We start from the raw sequence: 27,768 nt of genomic DNA on the forward strand, positions 1-27,768 counted from the left end.
GAAACGGCGGCACCAGGGGATTGACGCGGAGGTAAAGCTGCGTTTCCACTGAAATAGTTCATAAATAAAGTTTCCCCTCAAACACCACGGGGTTGAGTAGTTAAAAATTATCTAATTTTATTTTGAATAGTTTATCATAACTTTCTAAAGCCTGTAAAAAATAGTAGTTTAAGAGCTTTCAACAACAATCAACATCTGAGAACAAAAATGGCACAATTACTGGGCTGAAAATGGTGGTCAAAATTAAGTTTCTAGTGATTTTATTGCAGCCCTTGGATCAAGAAGTGGCAGATGCCATAGCACTTCATATATAGGTAGATGAGCAGCTTGTGGCAGAGCAAACATAGGCCTCCAGGGGGGCAGCAGTACATAAGTGGTGGTGGCTTGATTGCCGTGCTGGTCCATCAAGTGTTATGCTGCTACACTGTTGTCACTAACAGCTTACATTGAGCACAGTTTGACAGTCTTCTGTTTGGTTCCTATGTAATGAGATTAAACTGCTTTAGCCTTAAATTGGGTTAGCCTGTAAGCTAGCCGCAGCAGCCTGTCAGAGTTATGGACAGCCCCCTTCTGGATCCTCATGGCTACAGGTCTGCAACCTGCGTCTATTTGACTCCTTTCCAGTGGGTTCTTGTAGCTTTAAAAAAATAATTGGAATATTTTTATTTTAATTTTTTCTTACAAAGGGTGTTAATTTTTTAAGACACTGATTCATGCGTTTACATTTTATTTAACTAAATCACATCTTGCAACTAAGTCTGCCACCGCACCTCCTACAACATCAACAGCCCACCAACTTTCCATGCACCTGTGGCTAACCTCACGTTTTACAGCCCTGGGAAGATAACTACATCTACAAAAAGACTAATCTGGATGAAAATACAGATTTTAATCCTACATGGATGGATTCAGTTAACTGTCAACAGGCCAGCTTAAAATACATTTTTGATAGGTGGCAAGACAATAGCAGACAACTGAAATTGATGAGTTAAGTGATATTAGTGGTATATAGTATCATATAATAGTTTTCTTTGGAAAATTTAGAAATTGTTGCAATTTATCAAATTTAACCTTTTTTTTAAATTTCGCATTTTTTAAATTTAGCATTTTTTTTTAAAAAAATTTTTTTTACTTTTGTAAACTTGATTATTTTTTGCCAATGTTCAAATGTTGACCATTTTTGAAATATCACGTTTCTTTTTTACATTTTTTGAAAATTGATTTTTTTTTTGCCAATTTTCCAATTTCAACCATTTTGTTATTATCATTTTTAAACTTGATTTTTTTTGCCAAATTTCCAACTTCAACCATTTTTGAGTTTTTTTTTACTTTTCTAAACTTAAATTTTTTTTTAACATTTTTTTTTTAAATTTCAACAATTTTTGAATTTCATTTCTATTTAATTTTTGTAAACTTGATTATTATTTTTTTGTGCCAATTTTCCATTCCAATCCATGTTTGAAATGTTTGCATTTTTTTATTGCAAAGATCTTTTGAATCTTGCAAAGTTTTTAATTTTTTTTTCCTTTTTGCAATTATTATTTTTTTTTTATTTTGCAAATGTATTTAAAAATAGATAAATAATGAATAAAAATGAATGTACAATTTAATAAATTAAAAAAAAATCCACTAGTTTAGCTTATTATTCACTAGATTTTAACTTTGTATAGAATTTTATACACTTTATAGTATTTTTTTGTGAAGGTATATTAGATTTTTTTTTTTTTTTTAGCTCCTGAATGACTTTAATCCATGCGAGCTGAGGAAAATGGTGCCTATTAAAATAAAAAAAAAAAAAATCAAGCAGTTTAAACTCAACTTCCCACATACGGTATAGCAGCTCTCCAGGCTATAGATTTAATGTTTAATGCTTCAAATTAATGAACCCATGTTTTGACTTTTATGAGTTCAGCTCCTGCTAAGCTTTAATCATTATCTAGTTGATGCTTTGTAGCTAGTGTCAAAATCTTTCCAGCTGTAACTGTAAACATACAGTGCAGTAGATCCATAGATCCTCTTTATATATATATATGTAGCACTGGATGGACGTCGCTGATGTATAAACCTCTGTGTCCTTTCATTCCTTTGATTTATGCAATGTTTGGGAAAGCACTTCAAACACAGTCTTGGACCATTGTAACTAACATTACAGGAGTAAATCAGATAAATCCAAGCAGCACTTCACGTTTACATCTTCAGTTTTCTTGAACCTATTCTTGTGTTTATTGTGCAAACACTGTTTCTCTGTGGTTTCTCTGGTTTATCAGCATCACAGGCCGAAACGCAGAAGCTGTGGATGTTGCTACGTTTATTATGTGACCTCTGAAGTAGCGTACCGTGAGAGCACATGAAAGCATCATGAATTCATTTATAATGACACAACATGTTTTTTTCTTCTAAAACAAAGTGACGACATCAAACAGCAATGTTTCAGCTCTCCTCCGTCCAATTCAGTGGTGTGGCCTCATTCCCCAGTGGTCGGGGTGTGTTACAGACTGTTTCTCATTTTTTAAATTACTGGCAATTTAATCTCCCATTCCTCCCAGCTTCCAGAAACGCAGCACGAAAAGTGAGGTCAGAGGAGTGAGAGGATGATTATCAACCAGGTGAATCAGGATGTAAATGTTCAACAAGCTTTTTTTTTTTTTTATTTCGTTCACATGTTTATGTGCTTTTGAACAGGTTACATTGTGAGAATACAGGTGTTACTCATGATTTCGGATCAGTTTCAGGGTCGTTGGCAAATCTTTGCGATCAAAGATTTGCTGGCAGGTGTAAACTGACAAACAGAGGTTTGAATGGACTGCTGCTTCACACTACTGGGCTTTTCTGTCATTTCCTGCATGTTGCTACACGCCAATGTGATTCTTACTTTACTGTAAACTTCCACTGCACTCTTCATGACTCCTGGTTTAAGTCGTCTCAGCACCAGTTACAGAATGAGCCAAACAAATATCGAAGCTTTGATGAGGACAAACATTACAAAACAGTTGAAATCCTGGTTTTTAAATTTAGTGGAAAATAAATTTTTACCATCTGAATAAATGCATTTTTTTATGTTTATATACAATTTCTTTTAGAAATCATACAGTACAGTTATATCATGTTTAAAATGAGTGAATATCCACATGAACCCTTTTTGTCCGTACTCACTACGACATGGATCTAGAGACTTCTGTGCCACATCCACACTAACTTTGGTGATAAAAACAACTACTGTTTGAGTAACTTCACAGAGACAGACTGACACCATGTTACGAGCTCCAACTTGTCCATCCTGCCCTTTTTTTTAGTCCAGGTAGACGGTTAATCAGTGCTTCAAGGCAGACGTTTTTCTTTTCTGCGCTCCCAGAAATGAGGAATGAATTCAAGTCTTTGTCGGTTGTTCTTTCAGGTTTCGAAGCCCTTCTTGACAGAAGCTTATGGTTGTTGCACTGCTTGCAAAAAGTGAAAAACAACACTCACATGTTGTGTACGGTGCTACAGTCACACAGGCTCACCTGCACCAACGGATAAGCAGAAACAAAGCACGGTTTTGTACGTGAAGCAGGAAAAAGTATGCGCTGATAAACAGGGTTTGGTCTTCAAGTCTTCCTCCTCTCCGTCCCTTTTTGTGTGAAAGCTGCTTCCTTCCTTCTCTGCTTCTTCCAGAAAGGTCAAGCAGCTGCCTCTGGCATTTTATAGCAAATCGTGTCATGTTATAACTGGTGCTGTGACTAAGAAAAAAGGGGGGAAGGAAGTGGTCAGTTTGGTTCATTTGTAGCTCCACATCCTGACAGAGGAGGAATCCGAGGCTGGCGTAGCTGCCCTGTGATTTGATGACAGTGGGATTGTTGGTACCAGGACACTGCTGTAGGCTCCACAGGCTGGATCCTCTCTGAAGGTGCCCTTTGTGAAGCCAGAAACTCTAACGACCTTTGTTCTTTTTAGCATTTCCCTGAAAAAGAAGGAAAAGACTCATATAATATCCATTCAGCAGGTGACATTCAAAGTATTGTGATGCATTCAAGGGCAGTACGTTATGAACACTTCTGAAAATCTAAAACATGCCGAGGCCGGTCTTTGGCCTTGGAGAGAAAATCACCACCTTCAGCTCACAAACATGTTCTGTCCTGCAGCAACGAGCGCTGCACCGTCTGTGTGCACACATGCAGGAACATGCACGTTCAAATCGGGCCTCTCAGTTTTTCTGTGGCCTCAAACTAACGACTTTTACAGATGGCTCCAGCAGGTGCTTTTCCCATCAGGCCCGTCAGCGACCGCAACACCGCCGCTGACCTCCCAGATCACCTCATAACTGACAGAAACTTTACAACGTCACATTTCACTGAGGAAACCTGAAATGATCACTCTTTGAAGGCGCTGGATTTTTGAACAGTCGTCTTTGGCGGTCAGATCTTAGGTTGTTTTACAGAGACGTGAAAGGATGTGACAGCTGGACTCAACCCTGAAAGTGGGTAAGTGTTTCAAAAGAGCAAAATTTCTAGACTCCATCAGCAGCTGAGTATTTCAAATGAAGTGTTTGAGCTCAGTGCTGTAGTCAGCTGTGGATTCCTCAGATAAACTACGTCTGAAAAAGCACAACAGACTCCAACAAGCAAAGATCCAGCACAGCATGGCCTAGTCCTCATGTCCTTGTCTTGTTTAAGTCCTCGTCTACATCTCCCTCTCATGTCTCCAAATCTAAGGGAGTAGGAAATATTTTATTTAGAGGTTGAGTCTGCAGGATTTTCCTAAAAATAAAATGTCAGCTACTACAGGAATAATCCTGGGCCTCTCTACATGTGTGTCAGTGTCTGTGTCTGCCTCAACCCCCCTCATCAGCCTGTATGTTGATGTTTTGGTTGCATTGTACAGAGAGTAAGCGTGGTTACATCAGCCAATCACAGCGCGCCCAGTGCACAAGTGACTTTGCATGTTGATGACAACAAAGCTAACCTAAGCGACTACGATAGAGGGATATAGCATGGAGCAAGAAAAAAACAACCAAAGTTAAACAAAATTCCAAACAGATTAAGATGAAGATCAACGCGAGTTAGCTTTCTGCTAACCAGGTATGTGTCAAATACCCGTGGTTAGCTTGTGCTAACATGCTAAGTCAGGTGCACGGCTCTTGAGTCTCTCCCACGTAGAAACGTGATGCTGCAGGTGGTTTCTGGACTAGTGAGTGTGTTCACATCGCTTTTGTTGGAGGTAGTGGGTGCGGGCTGCTGCTGGCACTGAGCCAAGGAGGAGGAGCCCAGTTTGAATGTTTTGTTTACTAACAATTAACAAAAATTCTACCTTTAATATTAAGTGTCGTGAAATTTATGTTTTTTTATCACTACTTTTAGTTTCCAAGCAGCTTATAAATCCAACTTAATTTCACTCAGCTGGCCGTTTTAACATCCAGTAAAGACGATCTCAATTGATTGTGTTACAGTTGTGCTGCCTGGAATACAATCAACTGAGTCATTAATGAGCAGGTTCCTCTCAGTTTAGTCAGACAGTTCAGTAAAGACACTCAAGGAAGCTCTGACGCGAATCACTCACTGACTGATGGGGGGGCTCCCGTTCAGTACATCACTCACTGAACAAACTAAACGAACTGATGCTGGTGCAGTCTCACACTTTCACCATCAGCTGTTCAACTACAGAATGTACTGAACAGGAGCTCCGTCTCATACGGTCAGTGAGTGATCTGTGTGCTGAACGAACACACATCACACAGATCACTCACTGAGTGTCTGAAAAATTATATGTCATTGTTTTAACAGCTTTCAGTTTGCAAACTTCAGCTTTATTCCTCTTAATCTGATCGGGAGCAGAACTAAACATTTGGTCATGATTAGGGATGTGTACCTTTCACATTTGAAATGATACAGTATCAATGCCCAGTACCTGGAAATAGGTATCGGTTCTCAACGGTACTCAACAGTTCCAATTTTCTGTACTTTTTTGTTTATGTAATTAAAAAATGTCAACTTTTTTAATAATAAAATCTCATTTTTTCAGTTAAACATATTTATTCTTCAATATATAATGTTTATGTCCAGCATGGAAAATCGCCCACTGTTCCAGTCCCTCAGAGTCACAAGGATGTGTTAAGGTACCAAAACATGGTACCTTTTGATTTTAAGTGAATCGGTACCAGGTACTTTTAGCCCCGTTTCCACCAAGCAGACCGGCTCGGTTCGTCTGACTTATCCCCGGACAAATCCCCAAATAACCGAGACGAGCTGTCCAACTTTTTGGGACTTTTTCGTATGGGTGCCAGACTGAACCGATCCGCTCTCGAAAGGTGGAGCTACAACACTGCAGACTGTTGATTGGTTGAAAGGATCGCCACTTACTGTGTGACAGCGGCTGTGTTTCTCCGTGTGGCACACAGTCTTCTCTGAAACATAGCTCGATTCCACTTTGTAACAAAGAGCTACATGCCAATCACAGAGAGGACAAAATGCTGCATGTCTTCCATCTGTGCTCTTTGTTTACTGTGTTGCGTTTTTATTCTTTGTTGGATTTATTAGCGGGGTAAACTGTGTCACTTTGCTACAGCCTCACATTATTGTTTATCAGCTGCGGCTTTAGGCATCTGGCTTAGACACCGCCTACCATGAGAGGGCACAGTTTTGCTGTGGAAACGCAACCGGGATCAGGCTTAACTGTACCAAATCGTACTGAACCAAACCGCTTGGTGGAAACGCGGCTTTTAACAGAGCGGCGGAAAAGCACTGAACGATACGAATCTTTTGAACGAATCACTTCGCTGAACAGATTCTAATGATTCAGTACACTAAAAAACTGCTTTCCCTATCTCTGATAAATACCTGCTTTAACCTCTGAGGTATTTCTCTGCATCAGCTGTGCCCTCTGTGATACACATTCCAGTTTTGCTATCTTTATACAATCACTCCTCAAGAATGTGCCCCTACATGCTTTGCTCTTTTAGTGAATGTTTTATTTGATAACTCTTCACTTGGCATCCGTCACTGCAGCTATCTTCTTATCATTCCATTCTGTTTCTCAGGCCCTGAACCCAAAAGAAATCAAAAATCTCAAAATGTTTCCGACCTTGCTGCCCAGCTTGAGCGTGTCGATTTCCTCCCTCTGCTTGCTCAAAGTCTCGTTCATGCTGCACAGGTGATCGCTCATCATGCTGAGCTGGTCTTCGTAGCTCCTCTTTGTCGTCGTCAGCTCATCCTGGAAGATATTCACCAGTTACACCGTTTCCAGTTGGGATAAAGACGTGAGCATGGGTGCTTTCTGAGATTTACCTGCAAGCGTGAGATGTTCTGATTCGCCTGTTTGACCTCCTCGCTCAGAGTCTCCCGTGATTTCTCCGCGATGGTTAATCTCTTGGCCAGAGCTCGACACTGAGCGAGAAAAAAGGGAAGTAAACACTCCTGTACTCTGAAAGGGCAAAATGTGTGTCTAAATTTTAAGAAAGCTGAAATAAAAGCAGATATTTCTTGGAGTAATGGGCGTTATTGGAAACATCAACAAAGGTAAAAGCTCAGTTTCAAACGGTGACACTTTAATACCCGAGACACCGACTCGAGATCAGGTACATCCCTGTTGCTCGGATGAAAAACACGGATGAGTGACACGCCAGTTAGTCACACAGCGACTGGATGTCACTTTAACAAGTATCTACTTTCAGATCAAGCCTCACAGTAATACTAAAAATATAAGATGTCAGTTTCTCCAGAGGAAAAAAAAGCAAACACTCAGAAATAATGAGACTCTGAAACCATTTTTAACGGTGAAAAAGCACAAACACAGAAACAAGGTTAACTCCTGGATCAGTTTCTGCGCTCTTTGTTCTGAAACAAATTAAAGGAGCGGATAAAAATAGCTGTGGAATGATTAAAGGAAGAAACCCAAGAGAGAGCAGGGCGAATGACTTCTCGGCACTGAAACGGCACTAAGTGGAAGTTGTGAGAGTTTTAATTTCTTTCCACGGATGACGTGCGGTTTAAGGAAGGATGCTCTCTTTGAAAAGGTCAGCTCTTCGCTATCAGACGGTTAGTTACTGAGATCAGCGCTGAGTGAGGGCTTCACCTCGGAGTGAAAGTGCACCGCTTTGCTGTCTGATATCTGCAGCTGGGTGGTGAGCTCGCCGACCCTCGCCATGTAGTGAGTCTTTATCAGCTGCTCCCTGGACTCCTCGTCTCCCACCTGCAGCACAGACACAACATCAAGGAAACAAGAGCTTAAGTAGGAGGAGGTGTAACACATCTGAGAAAAACATGAACATCTCAGTTTTTCACTTAGTGCACCATTTTTTCATTTTAGTCTTTGTTTATGAGCTGGGTTGGAGAAAGTTGAGATGTCAGATCCCCTGAATAAATCTTAAAAACTGACTCACATGTGATTTCCTTTTTCTCACACACTGTAAACTTTGCATCTACTTGAAATATTTAATTACATTACACTTAAATTATTAAAGTTTGATTGCATTACTTTAAATGCTAAGTATAGTCCACTTATTAACAGACATAGTGTTTGTTTTATTATTTTGTGAGTGAAGAGGTAGATACCATAAGACTTTTTCTTTCTGCTCCTTTTCATTCATTTCGAGATTGATTTTGTTTCTGTATTGTACCTATAATTTTGTTATCATGAATGCAATAAAAACAAGCAAACAAAATGACATGTCTCTTCTTCTCCTTTGGCCTTGAGAAGAGGCACCATTTGAAATCTTAGGTTGCAGGTAAAGGTATAGTCCCTACAACTTCATCCTCCAGACTGTTAAGTTAGGAAACGCTGTTTTCTCATCATCATGAGTGTGTCAGTTAACTGTCATAAATAGAGAGGTTGAAAATCTAAAAACTTGTGAGGTTTTGTAAGGCGGGCCATTATTTTCTTGGACTTTTCAGGTTATTGTTTGAAGTTAAAACTTCTGAAAAAAAAAAAAAAAAACTCTAAGAAAAGTCAATATGTTATTTGCTTTTTTTGTTGATTTGATTTCTTTTAATGCAACAACAACTGAAGGCATATACCTTCAATGTTTCAATCTTATTTTATTGAAAATCATTGAACAAAACCTGTGAAACAATAAAATATTTATGTTTTAACTTAAAAATCAATAAAGTGTCCTGAGTTTTAGGTCTCAGAGCAAAAAGCGACAAAGACTGGCTGTCAGACCTTCCTGGAGGTTTATAAGATCAGTTTCATATGTAAGGATGGGCCGATCACTGATCCCCAAAATTGAAAAAGTTGAAATTGAAAAATTTCAAGTTGTATAAATATGCAAAGTAATTGGCTTGTAGGGATGGGTACCTTTCACATTTAAATGATACGGTACAAATTGCCAGGTACCTGGCAGTCGGTATCAGTACTCAACGGTACCATTTTTGGTACTTTTTTGTGTTTATGTAATAAAAATATCAATTTGTTTAATAATAAAATCTCAATTTTTTCAGTTTAACATATTTATTCTTCTAAATATAACCCTGTGTTCATGTCCAGCATAGAAAATCACCTATTTTTCCACTCACAAGGATGTGTTCAGGTACCTAAACATGGTACCTTCTGATTTTACGTGACTCGGTACCTGGTACTTTTGGCAGAATTCGGTCGTTACCTATAAAAGTACCGAATTCGGTACCCATCCCTAACAACAACTGTACATCTTTTGAAAATATTAACTTGACTTGATTGAATTATTTCAGTTAAATCAACTTTTAATTAAGTGCAATGGACTTAAAATTTCAAGTTTAATAATTAGGCAAAGAAATTGGCTTGGCAAAAGATTTTACACTTAAGTTAAATTCACTCAAGTTTTCATTACAAAATACTTTTTATTTTTTAAAGGCAACTGGCTTCCTCAAAATTTTTTGAGTAAACTCAATATACGGTAGCCCTGAAAGCTCACGGCTCTGCAACTTAAGAAAGCATAAGCAAAAACACAAAACACAAGCAAATTAAGAAAACATCTTCATTAATTGACAACACATGTGCGGCATTTAGAAAACGCGCTGGATGATTTGACGACAAACATTCAGCTGTGACATTAAATCCCAGGCAACAAGCGCGTCGACAGATGTGCATCACTTTAAGCGTCCTCTGGAAACACTTCCGTTGTGGTGTTTGCAGCACGTTTTCTAAATACTGTGCACTTGTTGTCAAATTGCTGAAGATGTTTTTTTTAATTCGTTTGTGTATTGTGTTTTTGCACGTGCTTTCTTAAGTTGCAGCGCCTTGAGCTTTCAGGGCCACCGTATCAATGGAAGTTGGAGAAAAACAAAAAATCAAAATATCCAGATTTTTTTGTTTGGCAATATCAAAATCAAGATTCTTTGTCAAAATTTTTTTTTTTTCAAATTCATATTCTTCATTTCAGTCTTTGTTTATAAACTGGATTGGAAAAAAATACCACTTCTCTCCAGCAGAGGGCGAAATGTTTCTCTCTGACTCACGTGATGTGCATTTTATGGGGAAAAATGACTCCTGATACTGTAGTCTGAAGATGTTATCATCATCATTTAACTTTTTCACATGGTGTGGTGTTAAAAAAGCAAACTGGAAATGGTAAATATCAAAGAATCGCAATTTAAATTGTATCAGCAAATAAGCGTATCGTCCCAGCCCTGAAACTCAACTCAAACAGGTGCAAGGGATGTGCTGCGATTTTCAGAGAAAACTATAAATTATTCAACAATTTAACATTCTTTTTACATGCAAACATCTCATTAAATCCTAAAGAGGTTGAAAACTCACATGTTCAATTGAAGGTGTTGTGCACAACATGCCAACCTGGTGACACACAGACACAGAAAGAAACAAGTCAGAAAGTAAACCCCAGATCTGATGCTTTATAATCTACTCCAGCACTGACTGACCTTTCACACATCTGGACAAACAGATAGCAGAGGGTTGTGACGACATGTGAGCGTGCACAAACAACTGAATTCCTCCAGTTTGCTGTGTCAGCACATCTGAAGTCTGAGTCGTGTTAAGCACAAACTCGAAGAGGAAAAAGGGAAAAATTTCCCCTCTGTCGAAGCAAATCAGACATGAGTGCCACAGGCGGTGAATTTCCTCTGCAAGTGAAACCTAACACACACACACACACACGCGCGCACAGAAAGGAGCCAAAGCAGAGAGTGTACCAGGCTGGTGCAGAGCGTCGTCTCCTTCCCTGCAGCTCTCTGCTCTGTCTCTGCTTCCTCATGGCTCTCTGCGAGCACGCTGGCTACTGCAGCTGTTCGTGAGTCTGGACTTCCCCCCAGAGCGGCTGCGAGTTGCGCTTCCAGGTCTGCAATGCGCTGGTTCTCCTTTTCCAACCGCACCTTCCCCAGCTGGGCCTCCAGGAGCCAGTGCTCCTTCTCCTGCTCCAGACGAGCGATCTTCTCCTGGCTCTGCTGCACCTGCACCGCGGCCAACGAGACAGGAGAGGAGAGGAGATCAGCTTATGGGGTTGAGCAAAAGCTGGAATAAGTGAAAAAAAAAACATGATGGAAGTGACTCTGCTGTCTTGATGTCTTTGGGTTGTTCTTTCCAAACCTGGAGGCTCTAAAACGAGGCCCCACATGCCAGATAAACTTTGGGTTTATACATTCATTTTATGACTTTATGCTTAAAATACTCAATCTGGAGCAGATGTGTCAAATTAAATAAGTTTATGTGGACATAAGGACACATTTATGAAAGACAGAAAAAAAGAAAGCAGACACTTAAAACTTTCAGAGTCACTGGCAAAGTTTCTCCTTCACACCCGGTCCCTGCAGATCCACTGGAATGAGGTTTCACAGCTGTGCAGCACGGAGTGAGCTGTCCATATGTGTAAAGACTTCACTTTCATATTCGCCTCTTTTTAGTGTATTTAGATGATACAGAGAGCAGGAAACCACAACGACCATATCTGGCTTTTATCTATGTTAATATGAGGCTGCGTTGAGGGCTGAGGCTGGCTGGCGCTCTGACTCACACATGGTTAAATTTTCCACATGACAGAGTGTCTGCTCGCAGCCCTTGGCTAGAGGTGACCTCTTTAAAAATGATCAGTTGAGTATTTTTTTCAGTTCGTTTTTCACCAGAAACAGATCTTCAGACGTACCTGCTGGGTGAGGCCTTCTCTGCTCTCCGTGGAGCTGGTGAGGACTCGGCGGTTTGACAGAGCTTCTCTGTACGGGACGGACTGCGGCTGAGACTGAAGGGAGACAGAAAACGGGTTAAAAGTTCAGAGATTAAAAAAGAACAGAGTCCTTTTAGTGAAATCAAAAACAACAGACACATGTGGGAGGTTTCCTTTGAAACACTTTTTAAAGAGAGGCTATAAAAGAAGCAATTTGGGGTTTTGTAATCCAAATTGGGGAAATGCTTCAAATCACTGGGCTCAAAAGAAAAAGATCTGAGAAAATCCAAAGAGCTTTAACAAAAAGGTGTCTTTTGATATAAGAAACTTTTACACGGAACTACAAACTACTAAACTACCACTAAATTCAGTTCAGGGGTTATAAACTTCCCATGAAATCAGCTCTGCCTGGGAGGTATCTCTTTAAATTTGCAGGGCCTGCAACTTGAACATTTCTGATTGGACCGCCATACTCACTGTTTTTTTGACCCACTATGTTTGAAAGATTGTAAATAATAATAATAATAATAATAATAATAATAATAATAATAATAATAATAATAATAATAATAAGTAATTATAATAACAATAATTATAAAAAATAAATAAATAAAAATATATAAATAATTAAAAAAATAAATTAAAATAATAATAATAATAATAATAATAATAACTTTTTATGTATAGCACTTTTCAAAACTGAAGTTTACAAAATGTTTTGACAAACAGTCAGGAAAAAAATAAAAACAAAAAAGAACACAAGCTTTGGTACAACAAAAAATTAAAACAAAAGGCTTCATTCATTTTTAGACACTCTTACAAATACTGGCGTTTGATATGACAAATGAACCCTGACAATACAAGAACCATGGAATATAAAATGAGACCATGAGGACCACAGTAAAAGCTAAAAACATCAATCAGCAAGAAAAGGAAAAGGCAATAAAAAGGGGTTGAAAGCGGAAAACAGGACGACAATTATAAAAAGACGATATTAAGAGTGTTAATAGAATAATGAAATAATAAAATAATAATAATTTAAGTGATGATAAACTAAAATAATGGATATGAGCAAAATATTAAACAATAAAAAAGCTAGCTAGACAGTAAAACTGAAGTAAGATAGAAACAAAAGAGATAAAAGATAAAAGGCAAAAAGCTGGTATCACATAAAAGCAAGTCTGTTGCTATGAGTTTCTAAAGTGACCTGAAGGAAGCGACTGACTCTGCACGCCTCATCTCCTCTGGCAGGTCGTTTCTAAGTCGAGGAGCTCTGATAGAGAAAGCTCCATCACCTTACCAGCCTTTTTCCAAGGTATGGAAAGGTAAAATCTCATGTCCAGTAAGTCCTTCTAAATCTCCTTTCCAGTAGTTGGCGCTAAGTTTCTGCAGTTTGACACCAGGACAAATGTGCATAAATGAACCAAGGTGAGTTAAGAGTTAAGCTGTTATTTTGCACCTCAGATTGGTTTAGTTTTTGCACTTTTGTTGATCTGTCAAAAACAAACCGTGAACTCAGAGACAGCTGTTTACGTTTTTTATTTTTGGGGACTTAATGGCAGAGTCACTACTGCCATCCTATTGAAATTTTATGTATCAAATATACTATACCAAGTATCGTTACTTGGTATCGGTGAGTACTCAAGTGGGAGTACTTGTTCTGGTATCGGTCTGGTAAAAAAGTGGTATCAGACATCCCTAGATTTAAGCCTTGACTTAGGAACGACCTGAAGGCCTTCGCCAGAGGATCTGAGGCTGGGAGATGGCTCAAAAAACTGAAATCATATTAGGGATGGGTACCTTTCACATTTGACATGATACGGTACCAATACTCGGTACTTGGCTATGGGTACCGGTACTCAATTTTCGGTAGTTTTTGAGGGTGTAGGATGTGGTAAAAAATATAAATTTGTTTAATAAGGAAATATATGTTTTTTTAACTTAACATATTTATTCTTCAATATGTAACTTTGCAATGCTGTGTTCATGTCCCGCCTACTTTTCCACTCTCTCACAGTCTTAAGGATGCATTTAGGTACCTAAACATGTTACCTTTTGATTCTACGAGAATCTGTACCAGGTACTTTTGACATGTAACTATAAAAATACCTAATTCGGTATCCATCCCTAAATCTTATTGAGTGATTTTGTCTTAATTTCAGTAGAAAAAAGACTTTCTAAGAGCCACATTCACCTGAAAAGACAGCTTAAGACAGTCTTTAGCCTGATTTGAAGGCTTCAAACAGTATTTCGCCATAATGACTACCTCAGTCAGGAAGTTTATGTATGTTTGTTGTTCTGTGTATTTATTTTTATCTTTACTGGTGCAGACGTTACGTCATGATTATGATTGTCCACAGGTGCGATTGCTACCTCTTATTTAAGACGTCCTGCCGCTTTGAGTAAATTGTTTGCCTGATGAAGGTCTGAAATCGAGACGTTGCCAATAAATTGTTTGTTTTGCAAGTTAGACAGTGTGCGGAAGTCCTCCTTCTTGTTCAAGTTGTTTGAAGATAAAAATATGGTCTGAATTACTTTTAACAAGAAAAAACACAACATAATAAATTGCAAGCAAATTTTCCTTGTTCCACTAGAAGATATTTTTTAACTTGTTACAAGCGATTCAGACCTCATGTTTGTCTTTAAATAACTTCAAACAAGACATTTTTCTGGACTGGTTTAGGTGAATGTAGCTCATATCAAGTGTAACAAGACATTTTTTACTCCTTAAAAAAAAAAGGACAAAAAACTTGGTAAGATTTCAATTTTTTTGCGATGTAGCTCTGAAATATAGGTTGTAGAAAGCCCCATGAAGCTTTAAAAGTAATCAATAAAATCTTAAAATCATTTCTAACACACACAGGAAGCCAGTGCAGGGAGGCTGAACCTGGAGTGATGTGACGCTGTACTCACCTTTTTGATCGCCTGTATGTAGGAAGCCGCTCTCTTCTTGTTGACCAGCATGCTCTCTGCCTGCAAAGGGTTAAGTGCTACCGTGCCACCTCGTGGACTGTAGCCCGGTGACGTGAAGAAGTCCAAATTGTTGCTGAAGAAAGTGGCAATCTGCAAACAAAACACTGACGTTATGTCTCATTTCATTCAGGAAAAAAGGGAGAAATCGCTGCTGCACCCTCCTTAGACGCAGGAACAACAGAATCATTAAGCACATCCAGAAACTCAGCGTCTGTCTGGCTCGGTATTAAGCAGTGTTTTCACAGAGCAGAGATGATGACACCACCAAGTGTCTGGGATGATAAATGTCTGGGAGTCTGAGCTTTAGCCTGCAGAGATGATCACTCTCAGAAAGCTGCTCGCTCCAGACGTCTTGTGCCAGGGTGTTAGTCAAACTGCAGCCCGTGGAGCTGTGCCTCCCATCGGCAGACACATCTCAGGCAACGCTTGACTTCACTCAAAGGGAGAAATCATTCCCCTCTTTCCTGTGAGTGGGGAGCAGCTGTGAAAACTGTGATTTGGACGGTATCTTTGAACGTTTAAGCGCTGCCCACCTGAGTCCTGCTACTCAGTGATGTCACATTAGGGGGAAATTACCTCTGTGATCCAGTTGTGAGAAAAACTGATCACAATTAGGCTGATAAGAATCACAATCACTAACAAAAAAAGCTTGCTGCTTGAGTGAATACAGTAGGAGTAGGATTCTGGCTGAGCCCTGCCCCCTGTTGGTCGTACCTTGCCGGTGCTGCTGGTCAGGCAGCCCAGAGATCCCAGCAGGCACTCGGTGGTGGTGCAGAGCTTCTGGGTGACGGTGGGGAGCTCCTGCTCTAAGCTGGCCTTCTGGTTGTAGTGCTTTGACATCTCTGAACACAAACAGAAGAAGAGAAGTGACATTTCAATCCTCGGTTGGCTTTGAGTCGCTTTCACCGCTCCACCGGCTAGATGTGACATTTTTATCCTCTCAGACGCTCCCTCGCCGACCGCTGCGAGACACATGCTGTACTTTCATTCTGCAAACCGCGGGGCTTTAAGCACACATTTGACCACGATGGCAGTCAACACGAGGGCTCAGACAAACGGACAAAGGTAATCATAAACTCATCTCCACTCCCCTAAATGTGCCAGCTGTATCAAAGTGACTCCTCTCTGCCAGGGAGCACTAAATTATGCTCTCATTTGGCGCTGCGGAGAGACGGATGCCGCTCTAAAGCCTCTGGATATTTACCCTCCATAAAGCGGGTATTGTTGTAAAAACTGAGAGTCTATGAACAGGCGACAGCAGCTCGACGAGTACATGAGAGGAATAGTTGTCGCGAGTGGCGGCGGGTCAGAAATGGCGGGCTTGCTCGGCTCACCTTTAATGGCATCGTGAAGACTGTGCAGGCAGGCGGCCAGCTGGGTGAAGACAGCCGAGGTGCTGCTCTGTGGCAGGGCGTCCTGTCGAACACCTGAGACACACATTTGTAAAACAAGCATGTCGAATCACTTCACAGCAGCCAGGTTATTTTACAGATCGAGAAACAACTTCACAACGCTCTCAAAGAAACACTTACTTAACAATAAAAATAACATGTTTTTGTATTACTCGTTAAAAAAATAAGCTTCAGCCAGTCCTGGTTTAAAGCTTCCTTGATTATTAATTCTCTTAGCCGAGTCTAAAGTGACAAATTTGTTAATAACTTTGACTTGAAACCATTTTTTTTGTTAACTACATAAAGTAAAAACTAGATTTAGAGTATCAGCTGTTAATATCACTTTTTTTGCTCCAAACCAGATGAACCGAGGTTGGGTACAGAAAGAAAATCTACCAATTTGCAGCCACAGAAGTTGTTGGTGTTTCAGAGTAAAGTGTGACCCTGTTAACTGGAGACTCTCATCCGATAATTACTAGCCACGGTTACATGAGGAGTTTTTCGTCTTCCCGAATGGAATCTTTCTGAATGACTTTTCCGAAAACAATAGTATACATGGAGAAGAATATTCCAATCTCTGGTCTACATTCCCGGCTGTAATCAAACCGAATAGTCAATGGGGCATGCGCAGAAAAAACGTAAACACCACAAGATTTATCAAAGCTGGAGGACGACAGTTTGTTTATCACGGTGTTGCAACACTTCGTATTCAGAGTTTTTCGTCCGTCCAGTCTTGAAATTATGTTCATTTCTTTCAAAGTTTGGATCAAAAACAAACTTTCCTCCAGTGCTGACGGCTCGCCGCCATTTTTAAAGTTGAGGAACGTCTCTAGTTGCGTCTTCCGTCATTTCTGAGCATGCGCTGAAAGAACGCACCCTGATAACTTTCAATCTGAGTGGATACATGATACCTCAATCAGTTTGGGGAAAGGAATATTCCACCTGAAACCGATTAAATGTCCATTCAGATTGGCACTTTTCTTTCAGAATGAGGTGTATACAAAGGTTAAATTCTTTCCGTTTGAGCAAATAAACCGAATGCAAGCGGAATATTTGGGTCCATGTAAACGTGGCTAGTGACACATTTGGTTAAAGGTCAAGAGTTTGCTTGGTGACTCTTTACTCCAAAACACCGGTAAGTGATCTTGTAAAAGTCTCCCTACTAGATATCGCCTGATCTTAATCCACACTTTAAATTTTTTTAATTTTATTTATTTATTGTTTATTTGATGTGGACTTAACAATTACACTGGACAAACCAGATGCATTGTTTTAGGTGATTTAGCACAGGTGCTAATTTACAACACTTGTCCACAGGAGGCTTTTGTAAAATGATAAAATTAATAAATGAAGAAAGGAAAGAAAAGCACAATGTACAATAAAATATGACAGTTAAAAACCATCAACCAATTAAAATTATTCATGCAAACACTCATGAGATTATCAGAGCCAATATAGATTCTTCCTAAATGCTACTTCTTAGCTTCTAGATCGGGTCAGACAGGACCAGATTTGTCGTATGTCTGAGTCTCTGTAACAACACATCGCTGGCTAACAAAGTTTAGTAATAAGAAGAGAGATCTGTGTTTTTCTCTGCTGAAAACTATTTCTGTGATTAATTTTGTAGTGATGGTGGACACTGGAGCCTAACTGTCAGACAGAAAAAGGACAGAAGAGCAGAAGAAAGAGAAACAGGAGAGAGATAGAGCACGAGCTAAAGGCCCATGCAGCAGTTATTCTGCAGTGGTCTGTTTAAGCTTGAGAGTCTATCAATAAAATGAAGAGTGAGGTTATGTTAGCTCTGATTGGTAGATGACTGGCAGGACATAGCTAACCAGGAGCACAGGACTGTCGGCTGACAGCTACTAAACTATGGTACAAACTGACAACGTTTGCTCCACTAAAAATTTGTCTTGAACAAAGAAAATTTGTTCCAAAACAAACACACGCCTTGTTAAAAGTCATGTCTTCACAACAGTGTACGCGAGACTCCGGGCCAGAAGGTGGCTGGGTAGCCCAATTACAACAGATCCTCCTCACAGCATCTTTAAGTAAAACATGACTCCGGGGTAAAGTATCATTTCTGACAACCAATCACAGAATAAGCAGAGTTTAAAGAGCTAACTCATACGTACGAATTGCGCTAACGCTGCTTCTGTTGCCAAAATCTGTGTGCATCTTTATGACATAGGAGTGTAACGGGGTCTATGGTGGCACAAGCAGCAGAAGATCGTACAAGCAGATAGAAAAACTAGGGGTGCACCAATCACAATTTTCTGGCCGATCACTGATCACTAAAATGTCTGACCTGCCGATACCGATTTGGGCCAATTGCTATTATTTATTTTTTATAACTGACAGCATATACCTTCAATGTTCCAATCTTATTTTATTGAAAATCATTGAACAATACCTGTGGAAGAATAAAATCTTTATGTATTTACTTAAACAACCAGGTCTCAGAGCAAAAAGCAACAATGGCTGGCTGTCAGACCTTCCTGAAGGAATATAAGATCAGTTTCATATGTAAGGATGGGCCGATCACCGATCCCCCAAAATTAAGGAAATCTGCACCAATCGATCAGCTGACCGATTGAACGGTGCATGTCTAAGAAAAACCATAAAAATACATAGTTTCTTCCAAATGACACACCCCTAAAATCTACAATTCAAGGGATCTCTGTGACAAACTCAGCTGTGTGAACCAATCTGTATATCCTGCTCATGTTAACTTACTAGGTAAGGCCAAAAGGTTAATGTAGCTCTGCAGCTTCTCGAACATAGACGTCACTTTCTTCATGTCGCTCTGCAGCTCGTGGTTCTTCGCTGTGAGGGCGGCAGTACAAAGAGACGCTTCACACTCTTCATCCAGGCTGAAAGGAGAGAAAAGGATAGACATCAATACAGCCGCTCTGTGACTCTCATCACACACACACACACACACATTCACACACTGCTGACCTTTTCAGCTGGTAGGGAAGAATCTTCTGCAGGAAGTGTGTGTATGTAGAGAAGTTATCAGCAAAGCTCTTCAGCTTGACCACAGTCTCCTTCAGTTCATTAAGAATAAAATGAAACATAAAAAATTAAGAGGATTAAACTCAGCAAGCTGACATAATGTTCCCAGGAAACAGACACAACACACTCACCAGGACTGTGACTGTGTCCTCTGTGATGCTTTGGTGTAACTGCAGGAAGCTGTCCTCCAGGGGGCGCACGTAGGCTGCGTTCTCATGGAGATACTGTGAAAACTACAGAGGATTTTCAGAGTCAGCCTGCTGCTTCAGTCTCAGATGGTTCAGGTTATGATTTGATGTTTAGGGCTCGTGTACCTTCTGGTTCAGAGGGGAGATGGGCTCGATAGAAGAGTCCAGAGGGTAAATGTGAACTCTCTGTTCTGTGTAAGAGTGGAAGTTCAACAGAGCAGCCACCAGGTCCTGAATGAAGGCCAGAGCCTGACCGGCCACGTCCCGAGCTTTGAGCTACGACCACATAGAAAGAAAAACTCACTGAGTCAGGGACATAAACATCGTCTGTGATAACAGTTTATCTGTTCATCTTTGATATGGAAGCTAGTGTTTCTGAACAAATATCCATTAGTCCACTGTGGAGTGGGAGCAGAATGTTACCTCCAGGGTATCTAGAGGTTTCAGCAAGTCAAATCTAAGACTTTTTTGGAACTTTTTAATGCCAACTTGAATGAAATTTGATGCTAAAAAACTCTATTAATGTAGGTGATTATTGAGGAATTCTGCTGTATTGCATCCAACCAACCCTCAATAAATTTGCGCTTATCCATAGTCCCACACTGGCTAACTAGCATGCAGATAATTTATATCACAGGGATTAAAGCCAAAAACATGAAATAAAATAAAAGGTTAAAACTGTATTCCTAAAGAAAGAAAACAACAGAAGTGTTTTTCTTTCTTTTTTTTTTTTTTAGGAATCAAACTGACAGCTGTTTCCTTCTTTTGAAACTAAAGATCTGGGCTGATAGATATAAGCTTGCCTCTGTTATGATAAATAAAAAAATATAAATAAATAAATAAACATATAAATATAAATGAATAAATATATAAGTGTGTGTGCATTTATATTAATAAATATATAAATTAAATTTAAAATAATATGTATTAATAAAATATATAAATTATAAATATATAATAGAAATAAATAAAAAAACTAAAAATACATTTTTTAAATTGCTTGTCCTGCCTCCAAAATTTAAGACCTCTGGGCAATGTATTTAAGACCAGCATATGACATTTTTAACAAATTTAAGACATTGCAAGGCCTTAATTTTAGTTGCATGAATTTAAGACTTTTTAAGACTTTTTAAGGATGCGTGGACACCCTGACCTCCTCCACCAAAAAAGCTCAGCAGAGGATGTACTTCCTGCAGCTGCTGAAGAAGTTCAGCCTGCCAAAGACCATGATGCTGCACTTCTACACTGCCATCATGGAGTCCATCCTCTCCCCCTTCAACCCAGTCTGGTACGCTGCAGCCACAACTATCAGACTCTCCCCATGGGACTGTTTTTCTGTCTTCTTATGCCTTACATTAACGTCCACTGAACTTTAAATTACACAGCTCCACGTCGCACCTCGTATCCTCTGTTTCTCATCATTATTACTACTTTGTTTTTCTACAAATATTCTCTATTTTTTTCCCCATATTTTTGTACATTTGTATATTCTATATCTTAACTAGTGTTGTCACGCGATTAAAAAAAATAATTGAATTAATTACAGGATTTGTAATTAATTAATCTAATTAATCACACTCTAATCTTATATTTGCTTAAGGTCTCCATATCAGGAATTTAAATTCTAGGACATAACAAAACTTTAGTGCATGACTAATTAAATGAAAACACGAAGAAGAGAAGATTTGTAAATCCACACTTTTTTCAACTGGCCAATATTAAAATGTCAATCAAAATCCTGCTTGTGAACTACTGTGGGTGAGAGTGGCGCTCTCTTTGGATGAGAGCTCAGCATGGATATGAGGAGAAGATGTGAGATGACAGAGACATAACGAGACGCTGCAAGTCTGAAAAGTTCAGAAAGCTCACGCTCCAACTGAGGATGTGTTGCAGGTAGTTCAGAGAGAAAGAGCGGCCAAGATGAACGCAATGAAAACAAAGGTAGTTGTCTCTGTTTTTTCATCAAAAACAGAAAGAAAGACATAAAAGAAGATGGTACACTCCTCTTAGGTAGTTTTGGTGTTTACATAGTCATAGAAAACAAGATTATTTGGGTCCTGGAAGATCATTCAAGATGCTCTGAAAATGGCGGGCAGCCAATGAGTTAATTGCGTGCTAATTTTTCTAATGCATTAATTTACTCTCCTGGTTAATTGTTGCACCAAAACATTAAGTCAAACTCCTTGTGTGTGCAAATGTACTCGTCAATACAACTTGATTCTTTATCTGCTATAGAGCAAAGGTAAAAAGTCTTTCCAAGCTAAAATCGCGGGGTCAAAGAAACACTCACCTGGTGCCTTCTGTTGTGTGGCGGCACGTTGAGGCTGTTGTAGTCACTAAATTCTGCAGAGAGGAGGAGAAAAGCAGAGCACAACCTCAGCCTCTGACTCTACAAACACGTCTTAAATGCTTTCACCTCCTGCCTCCTCGGTGCTGTATTACTGTCTGAGTGTTGCGTTACACTATTTACACCAGGAGCAGAATGTTGTTATGGTATCAGTGACAAAGACAGGACTGTTCTCAAACAGATGTCTCCTCTGTAGCGGATCAGTTTTTGCCCTGGTGGCTCAGAGCCAGGTACTCACTGGTGTCATTGAAGGGCACTTTCTCCTGGATAACACTGCTGCTCTGTTTCACCTGTCTGTTCAGCTCGGACTGACACCGCCTCAGCTGCTGCTGGCTGCACAGAGCCAAAAGAGGAAGAATCAGGTGGGTCAAGTTATTTTTCTTTGTTAGATTCATCTGGATACACGTGAATGAGTCGCCACCGTGCGATTAAAACCATGTTCTGAGTGTAAATAAGATTTACCATTCTTCTGTTCGCATCCTGCACTCTTTCGCTTCCCTCTCCAGAGTCTGTGCTTTCACCTATCAAACAGAAGAGTACACTTTAATAAACGTATTAATCTGGAAGTTAATTAACCTGCCTTCCTCTCCTCCCCCTCCTCACCTCTAAACGTGCTTTGTCACTCTGCAGCCGCTCGATCGTCTCCATGTACTTTGTGGTGAGTCCGTCCACCACGGCCTGGTGCTGCTCCGAGTCTTTCTCCAGCACCTGTAGTCTGGCGCTCAGCTCCGCCTCCTGCCTCTTGTGCAGCTCGTCTGCTTCGTAAAACTAGAATAAAAACACCAAAATCACATTAATAGCCTCCTGAATAACATGCATGCAGAAATGTGACGGTGCAATGACTTGAACCCTGACTTGTATGTGAAGTCGCTCATTTTCTTCTATCTTCTTCTGCAGATCTTCGTTGAAAACGCTCTGCGTCTGCAGGCCGTGCTGTGACGGAGAGTCTCCTTTATTCTGGAGGAGACAGAGACACAGTGTGAGCCGCTCTGTGACCTTTTATCTCCACAAACACTGGTGTGAATTCACAGCTGTTATTAAAACTTAGAGCTGATGTAAAATGATTTCCTCCTAACAGATGTGCAGCCCCTCCCTTGAGATCACCTTCCCCTTTTTGCCCTTGGCTTCACTGGCAGCGAGCTCCTCCTGCAGCAGCTCCACCCTCTTGGCCAGCTGTTGGTTCCTGAAGCTGAGACTGTCCATCTCCTGCTCCTGCTTCCTCAGGCTCTGGTCCCTCTGCTTCAGCTGCTCCTGAGGATGAGGATGAAGAAGAATCTGTTAGGCCTGAAAACACGAATCATTAATCTCCACGTTGCACGAGATTATTTTACTTGCTCGTCATAATGAACAATGATTCTTCAAATAAAAAATTGATAATGAGACGTATTAGTTATGACTTATCTATTTTATCATTCTAGCATTCACAAAAGTGACTCAAACACAACTTGTAAAATTAATTATGCAGGGAAATTTTATCACTTATCGGGCAGAAAGAGAAAAAAAAAGATAAATAATATAAAATAAGAATAAAAATACTGACCCTGCTACCCAGAGCTCTGTAAAGCCCCTAAAAATATCAAAAATATGTTTTTAAGTCAAGCTTTTTTGGCATCTTTTTTTGTATTCTAGCTGCCTGACCTTAGAGCCTCAGACAACCAACTTCTCATGTCTGTTTTGATTTTGCGGAGGCTGAAGCCCAGTTCTGCTGCTATTCAACAAACATTTCACCCAGTGAAGTCACGAACAATTGCCGCGACTCTTAAAAAGGCAGGTTTCTCGATCCTGCCAGAGCCCGCTTCACCAGAGGAAATCCTGGAGTGTGTGATCCCAATATACAGGAGAGGCCGCCTCGGAGTCATAGAGATCACAGATGCGCCCCAACGCATTAACTTCATAGATTTTAAGGATGCTGACAGCAACAACAAGGCAACTTAATACCTATACAACTGTGCACGCTCGCCTCCAACTGGACAGAGTGTTGACTGCAGGTGCTGTATGTGATAAACAAATGTTGTGTGAAAGTGATGGACTGGATCACTCTCAGGTTTTCTAATCCATCAAAAATGACGGGCAACCTTCTGTCATTGCTCAAAAAATCCTACATGATCCTACATGTAACTACAGCTGCATTGTTTACAAATCTGAAATCAGTTGTTAGCGGCCTCTAGCATGTCAATGCTAACTAGTGCAAGGCCTGATGTTTCCCCACAAGGTGAAGAGAAGGAGGTGAGGACGACGTGCTGGTTCTCAGGTGTGAGCTAAGAAGTGACGACATGGACCTGTTCTTCCATCCATCGTTATTGGGAACGTAAGATCTATCTCCAATAAGATGGACAAGCTAGCCGTGCTAACCCAGCAACAGAGGAAATACCAGAAGGCAGAGTAGCATCATGCTATTCACAGACATGGCTAACGGAGCTAACACCAGACACCAACGCCACATGTGAAGAGCTTCACCTGCTGTGAGCAGACAGGATCCAGGAGACAGAGACTGAACAGACTGCTGAAGAAGCTCAGTCCTGGACCCTGTGGAGGTGGAGGCTGGCTGACTGGACAATGATGGACAAGCTGTCCGCATCTATTTTCTTATGGACCTTTTTGCACTTTCTATACACTTTCATTTTTGTTTTTGTTTTTGGACTTTACCTTCAGTGAGGCAGAGTTTGCTTGTTCATCCACAACTCCTTTTTTCAGCACCTGGTTCTGAGCACGAAGCTGTGAAAACACACAAAAGACAATGATGAATAAATGTTTTTAATGACAGGGCTGAAAGCAGTTATATAAATTCTGTATCACGCATACAAAGCTGAATTAACATATTTTATAAGTTTGAGTGCAGTTGCTGTTTTTATTCAGTTCTGCATTAAAAGAAGACTCATCAAAATCCTTGTAACTCTACGGCCGGTGGCCTTTAACCACAGAACAGTGTGTGTGTGACAGTTGCACAGTCAGCACTTCCTGAGCAGGATATGGTGTTTGGCTAACCAGGAGATCAGAGTTGAACAGGAAACTGCATGCCCTCCCCGTGCTGTCAGCTGACAAAAAACAAAGGGTGCTCACAGCCCATGAGAGAAAAACTGACTTTACTGTCTCTGGATCACAAATCAGACTTTGAACCTGGCTTGATTTTTTGCTCTTCAGTTCTGATTTCCTAAGCATTACAGAGTCAGACATTTCTATTTCAGACTAAGCTCTATATGAGGAACTCAGCTCTTTAAAATATTAATGTCTTATCAGGGTTTTTGAAGTTACCTTCCTGTTTATTTTGTTAACCTAAATTGATCTCTGTTGGTTCAATATCCGGGTAAACGAAAAGGCTGTGTTAAATGCACTGTTTATCTGAACTGTGTTACACTTAAAGACACTTTAGTCAGGGTGAATTAGATGAAGTTAAGTGTAAAGCACGCATAAAACTTTTTAAATCTGTTTAAAAAATATTAACACTTGTACTCATTAGCATTTTCTTTGCACCCTATTGTTTAATCATGTCAGTAATACTCCAACATTGTTTTAGGCTGCTCAAAGACTGCTATGAGACAGCTATGAGTTTGCATTTTGGAGCGTTCACTAAAGCGTGCGGTGCACCGGTGAACAACAAGCCTTAAGCAGAGACACATGGACTCAGATTCAATGTGTGTGACAGAATATTTGCTCGAGCATACAGCTTACAGCATTTCCTGTAAACAACATCCTCATCAGTCATTTAAGAGTCTGAGAAAAAGTAAACATCAGCTCATAAACAGTAAAACTAACATCAGAATTTTTATTATGTTTGGATTAATTAATTTAGCAGGTTAACACATGATCATGGCTTTGATTTAAAAATTGAAGACATGTCTGATGATTAGATTTTGACATATTAACTAATAATAACACCTGTTGTTAGCATGGCAGTTGTTGACAGTGACACAGCTGAAAGCCCTCGCTTAATGGTGTCACTCTTTAAACTAAAACACTGATTTCTCTGAAACCGTTCTTAATGCTGGTAACTACAGAAGCATATTGCATTCACTTGAAGAAAAAAAAAAAAAACTCAGATTTTTCAGAGTAATTTATTCTTGGGATTTTGAAGTAGCTCGATACTTCAGGGAAAAAAAATACTCCTAAAAACAGGAAAAAAGTAATCTGAAAACAGAAAAAAAAATTACTCCTAAAAACAGAAATAATTATAACAAAAAACAAACCAATAAAAACAATACTTATCAGAAAAACAAAATTAATTACCACAAAAAAATACTCATACAAACAGAAATAATTATAACAAAAAACAAACCATTATAATAATTATAACAAAAAACAAACCAATAAAAAATATTAATCAGAAAAACAAAAGTAATTACCACAAAAAACATACCGAAGAATAAATTACTCTGAAAAACCTGAGTTTTTTTTTTTTTTTTCTTCAAGTGAATGCAATACACTTCCGTAGGTAACTTCATGTAAAGCTTCTAATAACCAGTCACTCTGAAGCTAGTGGTAGCAGTTTTGATTCAGTGTTTCAAGCTTTTTCACTTTTCTTGATGAATGGAGCAAAAGTTGCTTCCATTGACAAAATTCAGGAGCATGTCTTCAATGAATCTGGTCATGTGCAATAATTATGTTTGTTTTTTTTTAATCCATCTCAGTGTCTCACTACTTCATGTTTCCTCAAGACTATCCTGCTTTTTATCTGTTTGGGACATTTTTTTTTCATCTTCAATCAACCAAATATTGTGAAGTAATTATATAATGATGTCTTGCTGCTTATTGAGCAATGCAGAATCACTGTATCCTGATATCATTACTGGCAACAGTTCCTTATTGTGAAATACTCGTGATGCACTTCCCTACTATACATCATGCATAATAACACATGCAACAACTGCGTTCACAACCTTCATTAACTCTATCTATGTCAGCATTATCTATGTAGACATTGAGGGTAAATACTTAGCATTTAGTTATGTACCATTTCATTTATAGTACTTCAGAACCTGAGTCATATTGCTGGATATATGTTTGCCATTACAGTGACTCCAAACTGACCAAAATAAACGATATTTGTTCAGACATGCACATTAGTACCTTAGAGAATTATAGTATTTGATAGATAGCTTACCTTAGAGTACTCCTGTGCCAGTTTGCTGTATTTAGCCTGTAGATCCGTGACGTTAGCCATGTTGCTGGAGCCGTTATCCTCCCTATAATCTTCTTTATCAGTTTTTTAACACTTTCCCAGCGACAGTTATCGAAACCGACTCCCAACGGCTCACAATGCAGACGATGAGCTGGATAAATGCTAACCCAGGTTAGCTAGCTAGCTAGCTCACTTGTAGCTGGCTGGATCCGTTACTCTAACTGACCTGACGTACATTGTGACAGTCGACGAAAGACGAGTCCAGGAGAAAGACCTGGTTGATGGTCGTCTGAGTTTCTATCTCTTTATAAAGCCGGGTGTTATTCTGACATGACAGCAGCGTTTTTTTTAAGTGACAGTTAGCTCACCGTGCTAACTGTAGCAAAACAAATCCCGACGCGGAGTAACACATGCAGGTCATGTTATCAGACAGCGGCCGTGTTACCCGCTGTGTCCTCAAATCGTATTACAGAGCGATTATAAACGCTGCTAAGCTAAGCTACAGCCATGACAATCCATTCATGTGAAGAAACACTCTCATTTTCTGACCCGCTGAATCCTCCTCGATTCATGCTCCATTCATGATCCGGAGGAATATTTGAAAAATGAGTTTTACGGACTGGGCAGAGTCACGTGAACGCTCCCTCAGAGATGAAAACAAGAATGAAAATTCA

At 39.6% G+C, this 27,768-nt stretch overlaps 1 protein-coding gene across 1 annotated transcript; it reads right to left on the reverse strand.

Moving 5' to 3' along the window:
- Nucleotides 1–2,305: 2,305 nt before the first annotated feature.
- Nucleotides 2,306–27,696, reverse strand: ppp1r21 (protein phosphatase 1, regulatory subunit 21). Its single transcript, XM_074675984.1, has 22 exons — nucleotides 27,077–27,696; nucleotides 24,625–24,693; nucleotides 23,083–23,229; nucleotides 22,834–22,935; nucleotides 22,582–22,746; nucleotides 22,441–22,499; nucleotides 22,217–22,311; nucleotides 21,922–21,974; nucleotides 19,758–19,907; nucleotides 19,575–19,676; nucleotides 19,387–19,475; nucleotides 19,162–19,298; nucleotides 16,369–16,461; nucleotides 15,749–15,876; nucleotides 14,975–15,124; nucleotides 12,044–12,136; nucleotides 11,097–11,354; nucleotides 10,705–10,740; nucleotides 8,044–8,160; nucleotides 7,257–7,355; nucleotides 7,054–7,182; nucleotides 2,306–3,937 (listed from the first exon to the last, which is right to left on the reverse strand). The coding sequence occupies exons 1-22, from the start codon at nucleotides 27,134–27,136 to the stop codon at nucleotides 3,908–3,910; spliced, it is 2,361 nt and encodes a 786-aa protein (XP_074532085.1). The 5' UTR covers nucleotides 27,137–27,696; the 3' UTR covers nucleotides 2,306–3,907.
- Between the last annotated feature and the right edge of the window lie 72 nt (nucleotides 27,697–27,768).

Source organism: Halichoeres trimaculatus, unplaced genomic scaffold (genome assembly GCF_033239565.1).
Source record: "Halichoeres trimaculatus isolate MK-OKI-2021-1 unplaced genomic scaffold, fHalTri1.1 fHalTri1_scaffold_8, whole genome shotgun sequence".
Taxonomy (NCBI): Eukaryota; Metazoa; Chordata; class Actinopteri; order Labriformes; family Labridae; genus Halichoeres; species Halichoeres trimaculatus.

Bases quoted from the DNA above. Each gene is read 5' to 3' on its own strand.
- ppp1r21 (XM_074675984.1), bottom strand. From the start codon at position 27,136: ATGGCTAACGTCACGGATCTACAGGCTAAATACAGCAAACTGGCACAG. The intron at 8,161-10,704 runs GTGAGTTTTCAA...TCTGTGCTGCAG, and splicing joins CAACACCTTCAATTGAACAT to GTGGGAGACGAGGAGTCCAG. The intron at 7,356-8,043 runs GTGAAGCCCTCA...TTTCTCGCTCAG, and splicing joins CGGTGCACTTTCACTCCGAG to TGTCGAGCTCTGGCCAAGAG.